Below are 16,360 nucleotides of genomic sequence, written 5' to 3' on the forward strand. Positions count from 1 at the left end.
AGCTTTCGGAGCACGGCTCCTTCTTCAGGTGAATGGGTTACCTGAATGGGTTACCATTCACCTGAAGAAGGAGCCGTGCTCCGAAAGCTCGTGTTTGAAACAAACCTGTTGGACTTTAACCTGGTGTTGTAAGACTTCTTACTGTGCTCACCCCAGTCCAACGCCGGCATCTCCACATCACAGTTGTATAAGACTTTGGTTCGGCCACATTTGGAATACTGCGTACAGTTCTGGTCGCCACATTACCAAAAGGATGTGGATGCTTTGGAGAAGGGGCAGAAGAGGTTCACCAGGATGTTGCCTGGTATGGAGGGCACTAGCTATGAAGAGAGGTCGAGTAGATAAGGATTATTTTCATTAGAAAGACAGAGGTTGGGGGGACCTCATTGAGGTCTACAAAATCATGAGAGGTATAGACAGGGTGGATAGCAAGAAGTTTTTTCCCCCAGAGTGGGGGACTCAATTACTAGGGGTCACGAGTTCAAGGTGAGAGGAGAAAGGTTTAAGGGAGATATGTGTGGAAAGTTCTTTACGCAGAGGGTGGTGGGTGCCTGGAGTGCATTGCCGGCGGAGGTGGTAGAGGCGGGCACGATAGTGTCATTTAAGATGTATCTAGACAGATACATGAATGGGCAGGGAGCAGAGGGATACAGAGCCTTAGAAAATAGGCGACGGATTTAGATAGAGGATCTGGATCGGCACAGGCCTGGAGGGCAGAAGGGCCTGCTCCTGTGCTTTCTTTGTTCTTTGTTCACTCACCACCCTCTGCGTAAAAAAACCTGGCTTGCACATCTCCTCTAAACTTTGCCTCACGGACCTTAAACTTATGCCCCCTGGTGACTGACCCCTCCGCCCTGGGAAAGAGTGCCTGCCCATCCACTCTATCCATGCCCCATAATCTTGTAGACCTCTATCATGTCGCCCCTCAACCTCCGCCGCTCTAATGAAAACAGTCCGAGTCTATTCAGCCTCTCTGCATAGCTAACACCCTCCAGACCAGGCAACATCCTGGTAAACCTCCTCTGCATCCTCTCCAAAGCCTCCAGTTTGGCGACCAGAATTGTGCGCAATATTCCAAGTGAGACCGTACCAATGTTCTATACAACTGTAGCATGACTTGTCAGTTTTTATACTCGATGCCCCGTCCAATGAAGGTGAGCATTCCATATGCTTGCTTGACTATCTTGTCCACTTGTGTTGCCACCTTCAAAGATCTGTGGACCTCTAAGCCCAGATCTATCTGATGTTCTATATTCCTAAGAGTTTTGCTATTTACTGTATATTTTCCCTTTATGTTAGACCTACCAAAATGCATTACCTCACATTTGTCCGGATTAAATTTCATTTGCCATTTCTCTGCCCAAGTCTCCAACCTGCTTATCTGCTGACAATCCTTAACACTATCAGGGCAGCACAGTGGCGCAGTGGGTTAGCACTGCGGCCTCACGGCGCTGAGGTCCCAGGTTCGATCCCGGCTCTGGGTCACTGTCCGTGTGGAGTTTGCACATTCTCCGCATGTTTGCGTGGGTTTCCCCCCCACAACCCAAAAATGTGCAAGCTAGGTGGATTGGCCACTCTAAATTGCTCCTTAATTGGAAAAATGATTGGGTACACTAAATTTATTTAAAAAAAAAAAAAAATCCATAACACTATCTACCACTTCACCGCGAACTTACTAATCAGGTCAGCTACATTTTCCTCCAAATCGTTTATGTATACTACAAACAACAGAGGCCCCAGCACAGATCCCTGTGGAACACCATTAGTCAGAACCTTCCATTCAGAAAAACACCCTTCTACTGTTACCCTGCCTAATGTGACCGAGCCAGTCTGTATCCAGCTTGCCACCTCACCTTTGATCCCATGTGACATCCTATTTTGTACCAGTCTGCCATGAGGCACCTTGTTAAAGGCTTTACTGAAGACTTCTGGTGGCGGCCATGATGTGAGTGGTCGCACATTTGGCAGCTCCCGCTTGTGGCGTTTTTTGTGTGGTCCTTTTCCCGATTAACGGGCTGACGTCTTGATGGAAAAAGGTGAGGGGCTGTGGCGGAAGAGTATATTCCACCGGTGGATGGATTTGTGGGCCAGAAGAGGTTTCAGACGAAAGGAGCTGTTGAAGCGAAAAACTTTTCCTGTGACAAAGGGAAAGATGGCGGAGAGCAAGAGGTCGGCCCTACCTTCTCAATGGTCGATGGAACAGCAGGTGGACTTCTTGAATGAGAAGTTCAGGCAGCACAGAAAGGAGTCACTGGAGGACCTGGCGAAGACAGTGGACCCGCTTAAGGCAGGGATTGGCCGTGTGGAGCTGAAGCTGGAGACCCAAAGCCAGGAGATCCAGAAGGTGGAGGAGACAGTGGAGGAGGACAAGGAGCAACTTACTTCATTGGCAGCCAAAATGGGGGTGTTGAGAGATACCCAGAAGTGGCTTCAGGAGAAGGTGGAAGATCTGGAGAACCGCACCCAGAGACAGAATCTGAGGATTGTGGAGTTGCCAGAGGGCATTGAGGGAGCAGACGCGAGCTGTTATGTAGCCATAATGCTGGCGAAGTTGCTGGGCGAGGGGACCTTTGAACGGCCCCTGGAGGTAGATGGAGTACCTGTGGAAGATTGGTAGGAGAGGGCGAACGGATTTTTGTTTCCCCCCCATGTACATAGGTTGTATTCCCGGATCGACTATTTTGTGATGGATAGGACGTTGTTGGCAGGGGTGGTTGGTTCGGAGTACTTGGCAATTGTGGTTTCGGATCATGCGCCGCATTAGGTGGACTTGCAGATGAATCGGGGGACAGTGCCTGCAGTGGAGGTTGGATGTGGGGCTGTTGGCAGATGAGGCTCATGAGCAAGTGAGGGCTGCTATTCGGGGATATGTGGAACTGAATGGCATGGTTGAGGTTTCGGCTGCCATGTTGTGGGAAGCACTGAAGGCAGTAGTAAGGAGGAGTTTAGTTCAATATGGACGCACAGAGATAAGACGGAGCGGGTGGAGATGGCGAGGCTAGTAGAGGATTTTTGCAGGTGGATAAAAGGTATTCAGAGGCTCCGGAGGCAGGGCTGTTGAGGAAGGGACAGAAACTACAGATGGAGTTTGGGCTGATGTCCATGGGTAAGGTGGTAGGGCAGTTGAGGAAATCTAAAGGGGTGGTCTATGAGAATGGGGAAAAGGCAAGTTGGATGTTGGTGCCATCAATTGAGGAAGCAGGAGGCTGTGAGGGAAATCGGAAAGGTGAAGGATAGTGGTGGTGGTGGCTTGGGGGGGGGGGGGGGGGGGGGGGGGGGGGGGGGGGGGGTGGCCACGGTCTTGGATCCAGTGCAGGTGAATGGGGTGCTTGAATCTTTTTTATAACAGACTGTACAAGTCAGAGCCCCCAGTCGGGGTGGAAGGAATTAGGTGTTTTTTTGGAGGGGTTAGAGTTCCCTAGGCTGGAGGGCGACCTGGGGGAGGGATTGGGAGCTCCCATTGGGCTGGTGGAGGGTATGGGGGTGATGCAGGCGGGGAAGGTCTCGGGCCCGGACAGGTTCCCGGTGGAATTCTATAAAGAGTTTTTGAGGGCATTGATAAGGGCATTTAATGAGGCGAGGGAGCAGGGGTTGCTTTTCCTGACGTTATCACAGGCCTCAATCTCCTTAATATTAAAGAGGGATTAGGATCCAGTGCAGTGTGGGTCCTACAGGCCAATTTTGCTGTTAAATGTGGATGCCAAGTTGATGATCCCCACTGCTCTTTGCCTTAGCTATAGAGCCATTGGCAATAGCGCTGAGAGCGTCAAGGGACTGGCAGGATGGGGGGGGGCATAGGGTCTCGCTAAACGCGGACAATCTGCTACTCTACATTTCGAACCCGATGGAAGATATTGGGAGGATTATGGGTATATTAGGAGTTCAGCCAGTTTTCAAGATATAAACTGAATATGGGGAAGTGCGAGATTTTTCCAATTAAAGTGAGTGGCAGGAGAAGAGGCTGGGGTAGTTGCCTTTTAAGTGGGGGGACGAGCTTTCGGTGTTTGGGTATTCAGGTGGCGAGGGGGTGGGAGCAGTTGCACAAATTGAATCTGGCGTGATTGGTGGAAACAGATAATAGGGGATTATCCGTATGGAGGCAACCTCTTGCAAAGACTCGAGTTCGGGGCACTGTTGACGACACCTTTACCGTTCTTGCTGGCCTGGTACTCTACAAGCCTGGTGGTGGTGGCGGCCCCAAGGGTGTGATGACAATGGCGGCAGCACCTGAAGATGGAGAGGGCCTCGGTTTGGGCACTGATTTGCAGGAATCATAGGTTTGTTCCGGGGGGGCTTGCCGGGGGGTTGGGTGGTGGCAACGGGCGGGGATTGAGCGGTTTGGGACCTATTCGTGATGGGCAGCTTGTCGAGCTTGGCTGGGTTGGTGGAGGAATTTGAGTTGCCTAACAGGAATGGGTTCCGGTATTTGCAGGCGAGGGATTTCGTCCGGAAGCAGGTACGTTCCTTTCCCCACCTGTCGCCCCAGGGGCTACAGGACAAGGTGGTGTCAAAAACAGGGGTAGGTGAGGGTAAAGTGTTGGTAATTTAGAAGGAGCTGAAGGATTGGGAGGGAGCCCCGATAGGGGTAATAAGTGGTAGGAAGAGTTTGGGAGGGAGGTGGAGGCTGGAGTGTGGAAGGAGACTCTGAGGAGAGAAAATGCATCCTCATCGTGTGTTAGGCTTAGCCTTATCCAGTTCAAGGTGGTCCACAGGGCATATCTGACCGTGGCCAGCATGAGCAGGTTTTTTGAGGGGGTGGAGGATAGGTGTGGGCAGAGCGTGAATGGGCCCGCAAATCAAGTACATATGTTTTGGGCTGGTCCAAAGCTTGGGCGATTCTGGCAGGGGTTTGCCGACGTTATGTCGGATCTTGAAGGTGAAGGTGCTCCCAAGTTCAGAAGTGGCAATCTTTGTCAGAAGGTCCGAGGGTTCAGGGGACGCGAGGGACCGACGTCTTGGCCTTTGTCTCCCTGGTAGCCCAAAGACAGTTCTTAATGGAATGGGAGGACTTGGGCCACCGAAACCGGGAGTGTTGGTGAGTGACCTGGCAGAGTTCCTTCGGCTGGAGAAGATAAAGTGCGCCCTCAGGGGGTCTATGGAGGGGTTTGTCCAGATATGGCAGCCCTGTTGGCTTGTTTTGTTTTATGGTTGTGTTTGATGTGTAAATATATAAATGCCTCCATAAAATATTTTTCAGAAAAAAATTTGAGATGGACAGATTTTTAATTAGTAACAGGTTGAAGGGTTATGGAGAACAGACAGGAAAGTGGAGTTGAGATCAACTATGATCATATTGAATGGTGGAACAGGCTCGAGGGGCTGAACTGCCTATTCCTGCTCCTAGTTCTTATGTCCTTATAGAACATAGAACAGTACAGCACAGAACAGGCCCTTCGGCCCTCGATGTTGTGCCAAGCAATGATCACCCTACTTAAACCCACATAACCCGTATACCCGTAATCCAACAATCCCCCCATTAACCTTACACTACGGGCAATTTAGCATGGCAAATCCACCTAACCCGCACATCTTTGGACTGTGGGAGGAAACCGGAGCACCCGGAGGAAACCCACGCACACACAGGGAGGACGTGCAGACTCCACACAGACAGTGACCCAGCCGGGAATCGAACCTGGGACCCTGGAGCTGTGAAGCATTGATGCTAACCACCATGCTACCGTGAGGCCCCATGATGAAAGGAAGGTCCTTAATTTCTTTTTTCAGGAAACATTTTATTGAGGCATTTAGAATTTTAACATTTTAGCATATGAACATTCTAAATACCAGAACAGTCCGACACAAGTAAAAACCCAACAGTAACATACCCCATTTCCCCCACCCTAACTCCTAGCTAACCATATATTAGATACCCTGCCCTGATTCTCCACTTCCATGCCTCCCCTCCCCCCGTTCCCCTCCCCTTTCTGCTGAAAGTCAGTTTTCCTTAAAGAAGTCGATGAACGGCTGCCACCTGCGAGCGAACCCCTGTATTGAACCTCTGAAGGCGAACTTAATCTTCTCTAGCCTGAGAAACTCTGCCATGTCACTGACCCACATCCCCGACTTTGGAGGCTCCAAGTTCCTCCATCCCGGCAAAATCTGTCTCCAGGCCACCAGGGAGGCAAAGGCCAAAACGTCAGGTTTTCTCCCCCCACACCGCCCCCCAGATCTTTTTGACACCAAATATTGCCACCTCTGGACTCGGAGTGGACCAGCTGACAGAGGTATTCGTGGACATCTTTAACCTGTTCCTACTCCACTCCAAGGTCACCTCCTGCTTCAAGAAGACCACCATTATATCGGTGCCAAAGAAGAACCAGGCAACGTGCCTCAATGACTACCGTCCGGTGGCCCTGATGTCAGTCGTAATGAAGTGCTTCGAGAGGTTGATCATGAAGCGCATCACCTCCATACTCCCAGAACACCTTGATCCATGCAATTTGCATACCATTGCAACCGGTCCACAGCAGATGCCATTTCACTGGCCCCACACTCATCCATAGAGCATTGACAACAAGCACTCCTACATCAGACTCCTATTTATTGACTACAGCTCCGCCTTCAACACCATAATCCCAGCCAAACTCATATCAAAGCTGCAAAACCTAGTACTTGGCTCCCAACTCTGCAACTGGATCCTCGATTTTCTGACCAACAGACCGCAATCAGTAAGAATGAACAACAACACCTCCTCCACAATAGTCCTCAATACCGGAGCCCCGCAAGGCTGCGTACATAGCCCCCTACTCTACTTCCTGTACACACACGACTGCGTGGAAAAATTTTGTTCCAAATCCATCTACAAGTTTGCTGACGATATGACCATAGTGGGCTGGATCTCGAATAACGACGAGTCAGAATACAGGAGGGAGATAGAGAACCTAGTGGAGTGGTGAAGCGCCAACAATCTCTCCCTCAATGCCAGCAAAACTAAAGAGCTGGTCATTGACTTCAGGAAGCAAAGTACTGTACACACCCCTGTCAGCATCAACGGGGCCGAGGTGGCGATGGTTAGCAGTTTCAAATTCCTAGGGGTGCACATCTCCAAAAATCTGTCCTGGTCCACCCATGTAGACACGACCACCAAGAAAGCACAATAGCGCCTATACTTCCTCAGGAAACTAAGGAAATTCGGCATGCCCACATTAACCCTTACCAACTTTTACAGATGCACCATAGAAAGCATCCTATCGGGCTGCATCACAGCCTGGTATGGCAACTGCTCGGCCCAGGACTGCAAGAAACTTCAGAGTCGTGAACACTGCCCAGTCCATCACACAAACCTGCCTCCCATCCACTGACTCCATTTATACCTCCCGCTGCCTAGGGAAAGCGGGCTGCAGAGTCAAAGACCCCTCCCACCCGGCTTACTCACTCTTCCAACTTCTTCCATCGGGCAGGAGATACAAAAGTCTGAGAACACGCATGAACAGACTCAAAAACAGCTTCTTCCCCGCTGTTACCAGACGCCTAAATTACCCTCTTATAGACTGACTTCATTAACACTACACCCTGTATGCTTCATCCGATGCCGATGCTTATGTAGTTACATTGTATATCTTGTGTTGCCCTATTATGTATTTTCTTTTATTCCCTTTTCTTCCCATGTACTTAATGATCTGTTGAGCTGCTTGCAGAAAAATACTTTTCACTGTACCTCGGTACACGTGACAATAAACAAATCCAATCCAATTCGTCTTCCCACTTCCTCTTCACCTCCCCATCCCACTTCATCAATTCCTTATATATTTCCAAGTCTCTTCCCTCCCCAATCCCTGTTTTTGACATCACCTTATCCTGTCGTCCCCTTAGAGGGAGGCGAGGGAAGCTTGGAATGTGCCTTCGACAAAGTTCCCTACCTGCAGGTATCGAAATCCATTCCCACCCGGTAACTCAAACTCCTCCTCCAGGCTCGGGAAACCCTCCTCTTTGAAGAGACCCTCAAATCTCTCAATCCCTGCCCGCAGCCACCTCCTAAACCCCCATCCAGCCCTTCCGGAGCGAACCGGTGATTGTCACAAATCAGTGACCACACCGACGCCGAGGAAAGTCATTAATGAAGCAGCTGAAGATGGTTGGGCCTGATGAATTCCCGCAGTGATTCCCTGGAACTAATATGGCTGACCTCCAGCAACCACAACCATCTTCTTTTGTGTTAGGTATGACTCTAAGGGTGGAGTTATCGTCCCCAGAATTCCATTGATTCTACTTTTGTTAAGGCTCCTTGATGCCATACTCAGTCCAATGCTGCCCCAATGTCAAGGGCAGTCGTTATCACCTCACCTCTGGAGCTCAGCCCTTTTGTCCATGTTTAAACCAAGGCTGTAATGGGGTCAGGAGTTGAGTGGCCTGGCGGAACCCAAACTCAACATCAGTAAGCAGGTCATTAAAGATTAGTGTATATTGGCTTAGTGAAAGGAAGTGGAGGTGGCTGTCATTTTTTGTCTCCGGTCTTCTCCTTCCATGATCAGCGGACATAGCATCAGGACATCCAGACTCTAGCTGCAGATTTAAAATCAAAAATCTCCCAACGGGGTAGTCCAAGGAAAGCACTGCCATTTAAATATAAAGGTACACATTTTTCTGGCCCACATGCAAGAATTCTGAAATTTTGGAGGATGCTGATTGATCCTTGACGAAGTGAGTCTGAACCAAGCTGCAATATTTTGAAAGTTGAGAATTCTCTAGGTTACATAAGAAATACAATTTAGAGTGTTACTTGTGGTAAGAACATATTTTATATATAAATATATATATTATATTTTATATTTATTGCAGTAATAATATTAAAAATCCTGGTTTGCAATACATTCAGCAGTATGGCTGCTAAAGCTGTAATTAAACTGTCGTAAAACTGGGGTAATCATTGATCCTAACCATTTACTTGTTTACATATAGAGGGTTAATGGAATAGCGTTTATATTCAGACGGTTCCCATTGTAGATAATTTATGAGGGATTATGTTTAGTCCAAGCTAAGCAGGTCATGGGACATGTTCTGGGAGGATGCCTTAAGCTTGGGATACAGATGATGTAATTGTCTTTCTTTTAAAAAAAATTTAGAGTAACCAATTCATTTTTTCCAATTGAAGAGCAATTTAGCGTGGCCAATCCACCTATCCTGCACATCTTTGGGTTGTGGGGGATGAAACCCACGTAAACACAGGGAGAATGTACAAACTCCACACGGATAGTGACCCAGAGCCTGGATCGAACCTGGGATCTCGGCGCAGTGAGGCAGCTGTGCTAACCACTGCGCCACCGTGCTGCCCTCAGATGATGTAATTAATGGGAGGAGCCAGGTCTTGCTGTAGTTTTGGGAGTTTGGCCATGGGATTTTGAATGGAAAAGTGTCTCGTGTCTGCTCTTGAAAGGATCTCTCTCCAAAAGGTCTCTGTACAGAGAACAGTAAGTAAACCGGATTTGTTAACTTCATTTATAAACAGCATTTGAACAGTATTGGGTTGCTTATTTGGAATTAGCGGCAGGTGCAGATCGCAAGTTAAAGTTTTCCCTTTTATTTAAAAACTGTTCAACTTGTAATTGCAAAGCTATTTCTTTGGTCTCAATGCGGTTAATTCTGTGTTAAAGTTTATTTTAACATAAAAGATACCTATTGGACAGTCATCACTCCTGGGGTGAAGTATCCTTTCCTCAGTTTTACAAATAGCAAATCGTTTGTGGTGTCTCGTCCGGTATTCCAACAAAAATTTTCATCTGGTCTGGTATCTTAATACACTTTATAGATATGTTTACATTGGTGTATCTGTACTCTGACTTTCAACAATACAGTGATGGCAGATTGTGTCTGCAAATTTGAAGGCATATCAAAGCAAGCCAGCACGACACGCAAACTGTGCAGCATTCGAATGCTCCTTGCAAATCCAAGGTGCATTCGTTCTCAGAGGTGTATCTGACCACAAAATAACGTACTCTTCTACCTGACCAAATTGCTATTGCAAAGATACCACCTATGGTTTCCAGCCCAAAATTATACCAACATGAACACACCCTTTAAAAAAAAATCAGGACAATAGGTGAAATAAACTTTTTTTTTGGGGGGGGGGACGCAATTAATGATTAAGCAGAGATCCAAGGGTGCAGGCTGCCCTCCAGTACCAATGCCCAAGTAGTCATTCTTCCTGATATGGCCAGTGTTGGAGAATTATCACACTCGTCAGTCACCTGGCCAAGTTAATTGCTGCCTTCACCTGATGTCCACATGACCAGTAGGGGAAATCACTGAATAGTAATTCGTTTCAGACTGGAGTATGAACCGAGACAGGCTAACCGATACCATCAACTAAACCATTAGTGTAAAAGTCCCCAAGCCAAAGCACAGAAGCTGCTGCGCATAAAATAAAATATATTTTTGATTATGCCCTTGTGCGCTAATGCAGGCTTCATCCGATCATCTGACACAGTATTCATCTGATAGTCCACATGTAGTTGACAGAAGGGTTTAAAGGGTGGCATTTGGAACTTGTTCATTTGTTTGTACCAGTGCTTAAATCAAGTAGTACAATGGAAATGCACATTTAAAAAAAAGATGCAACACAAAATCAAATTCATCCCATTATGATGTGGAGATGCCGGCGTTGGACTGGGGTGAGCACAGTAAGAAGCCTTACAACACCAGGTTAAAGTCCAACAGGTTTGTTTCAAACACGAGCTTTCGGAGGTGAATCAACCTGAGGAAGGACCTGCGCTCCGAAAGCTCGTGTTTGAAACAAACCTGTTGGACTTTAACCTGGTGTTGTAAGACTTCTTACTGTGCTCATCCCATTATGTCAACTTACTTTCAAATGACAGTGCTAAACTATTCCTCTGCATCCCCTTACACCAGAATGTGCAAACTGCATTTGGCTGTGCATTTTACCTCGGAACTAATAGTCTAAACATTAAGGCAAATTAGTTTTTGAACATGCTGATGAATGCATCAAGTCCTTGGATGAATGTCCTGGGTTGAAAAATATTATTCACAGATATATCATTGCGAATAAACAGGTTTGTTGGCATGCAGATAGGCTGAAGTACCAGTTAGTTCAGGGCTCCATGTGCGTGGTAAGATTTTGCTCAAAACAAGGAGGAAAGGAGATGTTAGGGGGAAAATCGTTACTGTTTAACTAAATTGAATTTGGAGTTTCAACTTGCAGGAATTGTGAACTGTTGGGACGCTGGACACTGTCAAATATAATCTAACCACAAACTTTAAAGTGGAGACTGCATCGGGAATTAAAAATGAATTAGCCAGGGATCTGTGATAATGCAATTCTGAAGCTTCTGTAATAACAAAGGAATATGGCTTTTATACTGTCCTTTCTCAATCCCTCAGGATGTTCCAAAGGATTCAATAGATTTGGAAGTACTTTGGGGCTTGAAATAACAACATCCTGACTTGGAGGCAAGTGCCATCAACTGGGGCATGCTGTAAAGGCACTTACAAATTGGATAATGAGCAAAATGATACCTCAGAAGTCCTATGCCCACCAGTGCCTGCCCTGTTTTAAGGATGCATTACAAAAGCAGGTTGACTGCAAAACGATTTTAATTTCTAACAGTTTCCAGTCTCTGGCAGGAACATGCAAGTAGGTTCACCCAGGGTCCCAGACATGCATACAACATGCAGGTCAAAAGTTAAAAGAAAAAAGGGAGGCAAATAATAGGGTAGCAGCCCTCGGGTAAGCAGTTAATATGGGGCAATTACCTGTCATGGCTGGTCCTGGGGTACTGAGAGGTGGGAGATGGGGGTACCCAGGGGGCCCCATCATTGAAGCAGGAAGGTTTTGTCTGGAGTCAATGTACACGCTTCCTGTGTGAGAAAGTGGTGTAGGAGTGAGAAATCACCACTTCAGTGCAAACAAACATCAATAGCGTCAAACAACCAGACCCAGCATTACTGTCAAATCCAAATGAACGTATCTGGTCTTCCCCAAGCAAATAAAGGACAACTTGAGGAAATGTGTGCTGATCCATGCCAAATGCATATAGCACTCAAGTAAATCCATCTCCAGTGTTGATTTTTTAAAAATACAATACATAATGAGAGGATAGATTCCATTCATATTCATTAACGGTGCAGGGATAATCCAAACCTTTTACTCCTCACCATCATCCATTAGTTATTTCCAAATTTGGAATATGAAACAAATATCAAGAATATTTCAAGAAAGCGGAGCACACTGCACTTTTATCTCGGAGCTAGGGTTTGAATCTGGTCCCTACTGATGGATGAAACACCCCTTTCTGCTGGTTGTTGGGGTTCTAAATGATTGAGTTTTGACAGACTCAACCCAGTACTCAACTGCACAGATCCATAGCCTTAAAGTCACCCAAAATCAAAGTGGGATTGTCAGTCTCATTTGCTGCACGGATTGCAAGCATGGAAAAGTACAAATGTTACGTTGGTCAGGCGAATGAAGGGGAGTGCTTCTGAGGTTAAGCTTTCGGGCTGTTGCCTGTGGTCAGAGTAAATAGAACGTACACTTAACCAGTCGGTGGCACGCTTGACAATGGTATATCTGCATTTAGAGCTAAATAGACAACAAGTGTTCCATTTCCCAGAAAGAAGCTCATATTCAATTGCAAAATAACAGCTTCTTTGGGTGTGACCTCGGGAGGGGGGGTTTGATCAATTATACTAGAGTACAGTATTGACTTTTCATTCCACAGATTTAAAGACAGCATTATTCTCATCACTATTTCTTTTGCTTGCAAAATCTGTGAAAAAGATTTGAACATTTTCTACTTGAGTAGCTGTATCAAAATGGATTATTTGCACTCATACATGAACATTTTCACGAACTTAAAATCACAGGTTGTTGGCACTGCCGTGTTAAGTCGATGATTAGATCACGGAAGGAAATCCTAGCAAATTGAATATATCGCGAACAGTAAAGGGCTGTTGAGAAACAAGTTTTTAAATGAACCTTCAACAGAGGAAAGAGCAAGTTGAACATTTGTCTATTAACGCAGAGTCCTGTATACCGTAATTTCCGGACTATAAAGCGCACCTGACTATAAGCCGCACCCACTGATTTTGAATTTTTTTTAAATTTTGAACATAAATAAGCCGCACACGTATATAAGCCGCAGGTGCTTACCGGTACATTGAAACAAATGAGCTTTACACAGGCTTTAACGAAATACGGCTTGTAACAAAAATAAAAAATTAGCGGTAAAGAATAGCCTACCAAGAAAGTCATTGGTCACTGTGGAGCGAAATCAATCCGATTAAGCTCTTAAGACTAACATAGAATCATCAGTTTGAAACATTAAAAATAAATAAATCATGTGTAAAAAGAAGTATTTTATTACTGATCGTAATCAAGATATCACCAACCCAGGTGATCAGAGTCACTATCCTCCTCTTGTGCACTGAAACCACTGAAGTCATCTCCTTCGGTGTCAGAGTTGAATAGCCTCAGAATTGCTTCATCCGATGTTGGATTGTTTTCATTGTCGCTCTCATCACTTTCATCCGGAGGCAAATTTCCCGCTGAGCTCATGCTGCCCTCTTCAACACGCAGCAATCCAGCTTTTCGAAACCCGTTGATGATAGTGGATTTTTTAACAATGCTCCACGCTGTCAGGACCCACTGGCAGACTTGACCATAAGTTGCTCTTCGCATGCGGCCCGTTTTAGTGAAGGATTTCTCCCCACTTGTCATCCAAGCCTCCCACTGAACACGAAGCGCCACCTTAAATGCACGATTTAAACTGATGTCGAGTGGCTGTAAATACTTTGTTGTGCCCCCAGGAATCACAGCTGGAATTGAGTTTGTCCTCTTGATGGCTTCTTTCACAGAATCTGTTATGTGGGCCCTCATGCTGTCCAAAACGAGCAATGCCTTGTTCCTGTGAAAGAATCCTCCCGGTCGCTTGCCGTAGCACTCCGTATGCCATTCATGCATTAGGCTTTCCGTCATCCATCCTTTCTTGTTGACTTTCACAACAATTCCTGTAGGGAATTTTTCTTTTGGTATCGTCGTGCGTTTGAAAATCACCATCGGTGGAAGCTTTTCTCCCGATGCCGTGCAACTCAGAACACAGGTGAAGTGCGTTTTTTCATGCCCAGTTGTTTTCAGCATGACGGATGATTCACCTTTCCTGTTGACAGTCCGAGTGAGAGGCAGGTCAAATGTCAGAGGAACCTCATCCATATTTATGATATTGTGCGGGCCAATGGAATGCTCTGCTATCTTTGCATCAATGAATTTGCGGAAGTTTGAAATTTTTTCCTCGTAGTCGGGAGGGAGCTGCTGACACAAACTCGTCCGTACCCTGATGGACAGGCCTTTACGTCTCATAAATCTGAGACACCACGATGGTCCACCTCTAAAATTCTCAAACTTCATTGCGGTGGCGATTGTTTTGGCTTTCAGTCGGATCTGTACAGTTGAAACACCTCGGCCGTCTGCTCTCTGCATGTTGACCCAGTCTTCGAGCTCATTTTCTAGTTCGGGCCATCTGCTTTTCTTCCCTCTGAAAGCTTTAGTTGTCTTTTTGCACTGAGTCAATTCCTCACGCTGCTGTTTCCAACGTCTTATCATCGACTCATTAAGACCAAGCTCTAGTGCAGCAGCTCTATTTCCTTTTCCAACAGCCAGATCGATCGCCTTCAACTTGAAAGCTGCATCATATGCATTTCTCCGTGTCTTTGCCATGATGAGGGTGAGGTGACAAAATGACTACCGTAATCAGAATGATGGGATGTTTGAGCGCGCTCGATTTAATCTAAACAGTAAACTAAAAAGTTACATTGTTTTACCTTGACCCGTTACGCAATTTCATTGGTTTAGTGAAAGCGGGAAAAATCCATAAATAAGCCGCGTCGTTGTATAAGCCGCGAGGTTCAAAACGTGGGAAATAAGTAGCGGCTTATAGTCCGGAAACTACGGTACATACTTTTAAAATAATGTATTAAAAATATTCAGAATTTAAACATTTACAGTTAGCTCATGGCAATTTTGTTTCTCAGACCCACACATGAACCCATCAATAAAGGAGTAGCAGCTGCTAATAATTCTGAAATTTTACACAACAGACTTCAGCTCTGTTTTGGACATTAAGACAATGGGTGGTGTGGAGGCACAGCACAGTGGAGGTCCATTGTGATGTTCATACAAAAAGTCCCATTGTCTGGACAGTTATACTACAGAAAGGCCCTAAGTGAAGACCAGTGTATCTCCACAGGGAGAGAGAGAAATTCAGGGTCACTTCTATAGCTTCTTGTAGGTGATTAGAGGTAGCCATAATGAACTTTGATCGAGTTGTATCTCTGCCACATCTCTTGGATGGAGGCAAACCAAGAGACCAACAGAAAACAAAATGGAGAAAGAATCAACATTGGTAATCATCCACTACCTTGCTCAAATACCCATTTTTGTGTGCATAGGGACCTGGACTATTCAACTGAGTCATACTCTTACCTGATCCTGCCCTCACTCAAGTCTCTATATAGACTCCTCAGCTCTGATGGCATAGTAAATGCTGAGCAGGAATTATTTGACAGTGATTCGGAAGAAGAACTCAAAATAATTTCTTTCCCTTAACTCCAGGAGATTGAAGCCAATTATAGCTTCACCAGGGACCAAAATCAGCATTGGGAACTGAACTGGAAGCTTCTTGGTCAATATGAAACAGCTATTTACAGCTACAATCAAATAAGACATCAGGAGAGTTAGTAACATAACATTAGAGGGACCAAACTATAATTCTGTTGTCGATCAGTGTCTCTAATAACTACTGACGGGTCCTGTTGTCTGGCGCTTCTACGTCCTTAACTTTGAGCTTTGCAATCCTGTTTAGTAGAGCAGAGGAAATAATAGTCAGTGCTTGCAATACGAAATGTGCCTTCAAATGGTAAATAAAGTATGGAAAAGAGCTGCAACCAGCAACTGAAAGCTGACATGTGATGAGAGAATCCAGTTAGTAGAAGGCAGAAAGCAGAAAAGATGTCAAATTTAATTAGAAACCAACGGGCTGCAGAGTGGGAAAGCCAGATACAGAGATCTATGTATTGCAAATAGGGAGATCTCCAGCAGAACAGAAGGCCAAAACAAAATGTGCAAGGAAAGCAAGCAAAAGTAATTGTGAGGATTTGAAGAAACCTGCAAAATGTAAGCAGCATGTTGATAAACTCTAGGATAAGGAGCAAGCAGCGAAGCTGTAAAAAAAAAAAAAGTTAATTTTAAAATTCAGGCACAATTAAGAGCTGATAAACCTTGAATACAGAATTCTGTCAATGTAAATTGTAGGTTAGGAGTTAGAGAGTAAGAGAGAGTGTCACAAAGCTAAGCTGCAAAACTCCTTTGTTAATAAATAATCTGATGTGCAGTGCATTATTGGATGGTTCTCTT

General features: G+C 45.7%; 1 protein-coding gene across 9 annotated transcripts in view; it reads right to left on the bottom strand.

Moving 5' to 3' along the window:
- foxj3 (forkhead box J3) overlaps positions 1-16,360 on the bottom strand; it is a 171,570-nt gene that overhangs the window by 10,972 nt on the left and 144,238 nt on the right. For 6 of the 9 annotated variants that reach the window (XM_038773171.1, XM_038773170.1, XM_038773166.1 and 3 more), the window contains one exon: positions 11,707-11,811. The exons of the other annotated variants lie outside the window; for them this stretch is intronic. In XM_038773171.1, the coding sequence (XP_038629099.1) occupies positions 11,707-11,811 (105 nt within the window). The remainder of the gene's footprint in view (positions 1-11,706; positions 11,812-16,360) is intronic. 9 annotated transcript variants of the gene reach the window in all.

This window comes from Scyliorhinus canicula, chromosome 16 (assembly GCF_902713615.1).
Source record: "Scyliorhinus canicula chromosome 16, sScyCan1.1, whole genome shotgun sequence".
Classification (NCBI taxonomy): domain Eukaryota; kingdom Metazoa; phylum Chordata; class Chondrichthyes; order Carcharhiniformes; family Scyliorhinidae; genus Scyliorhinus; species Scyliorhinus canicula.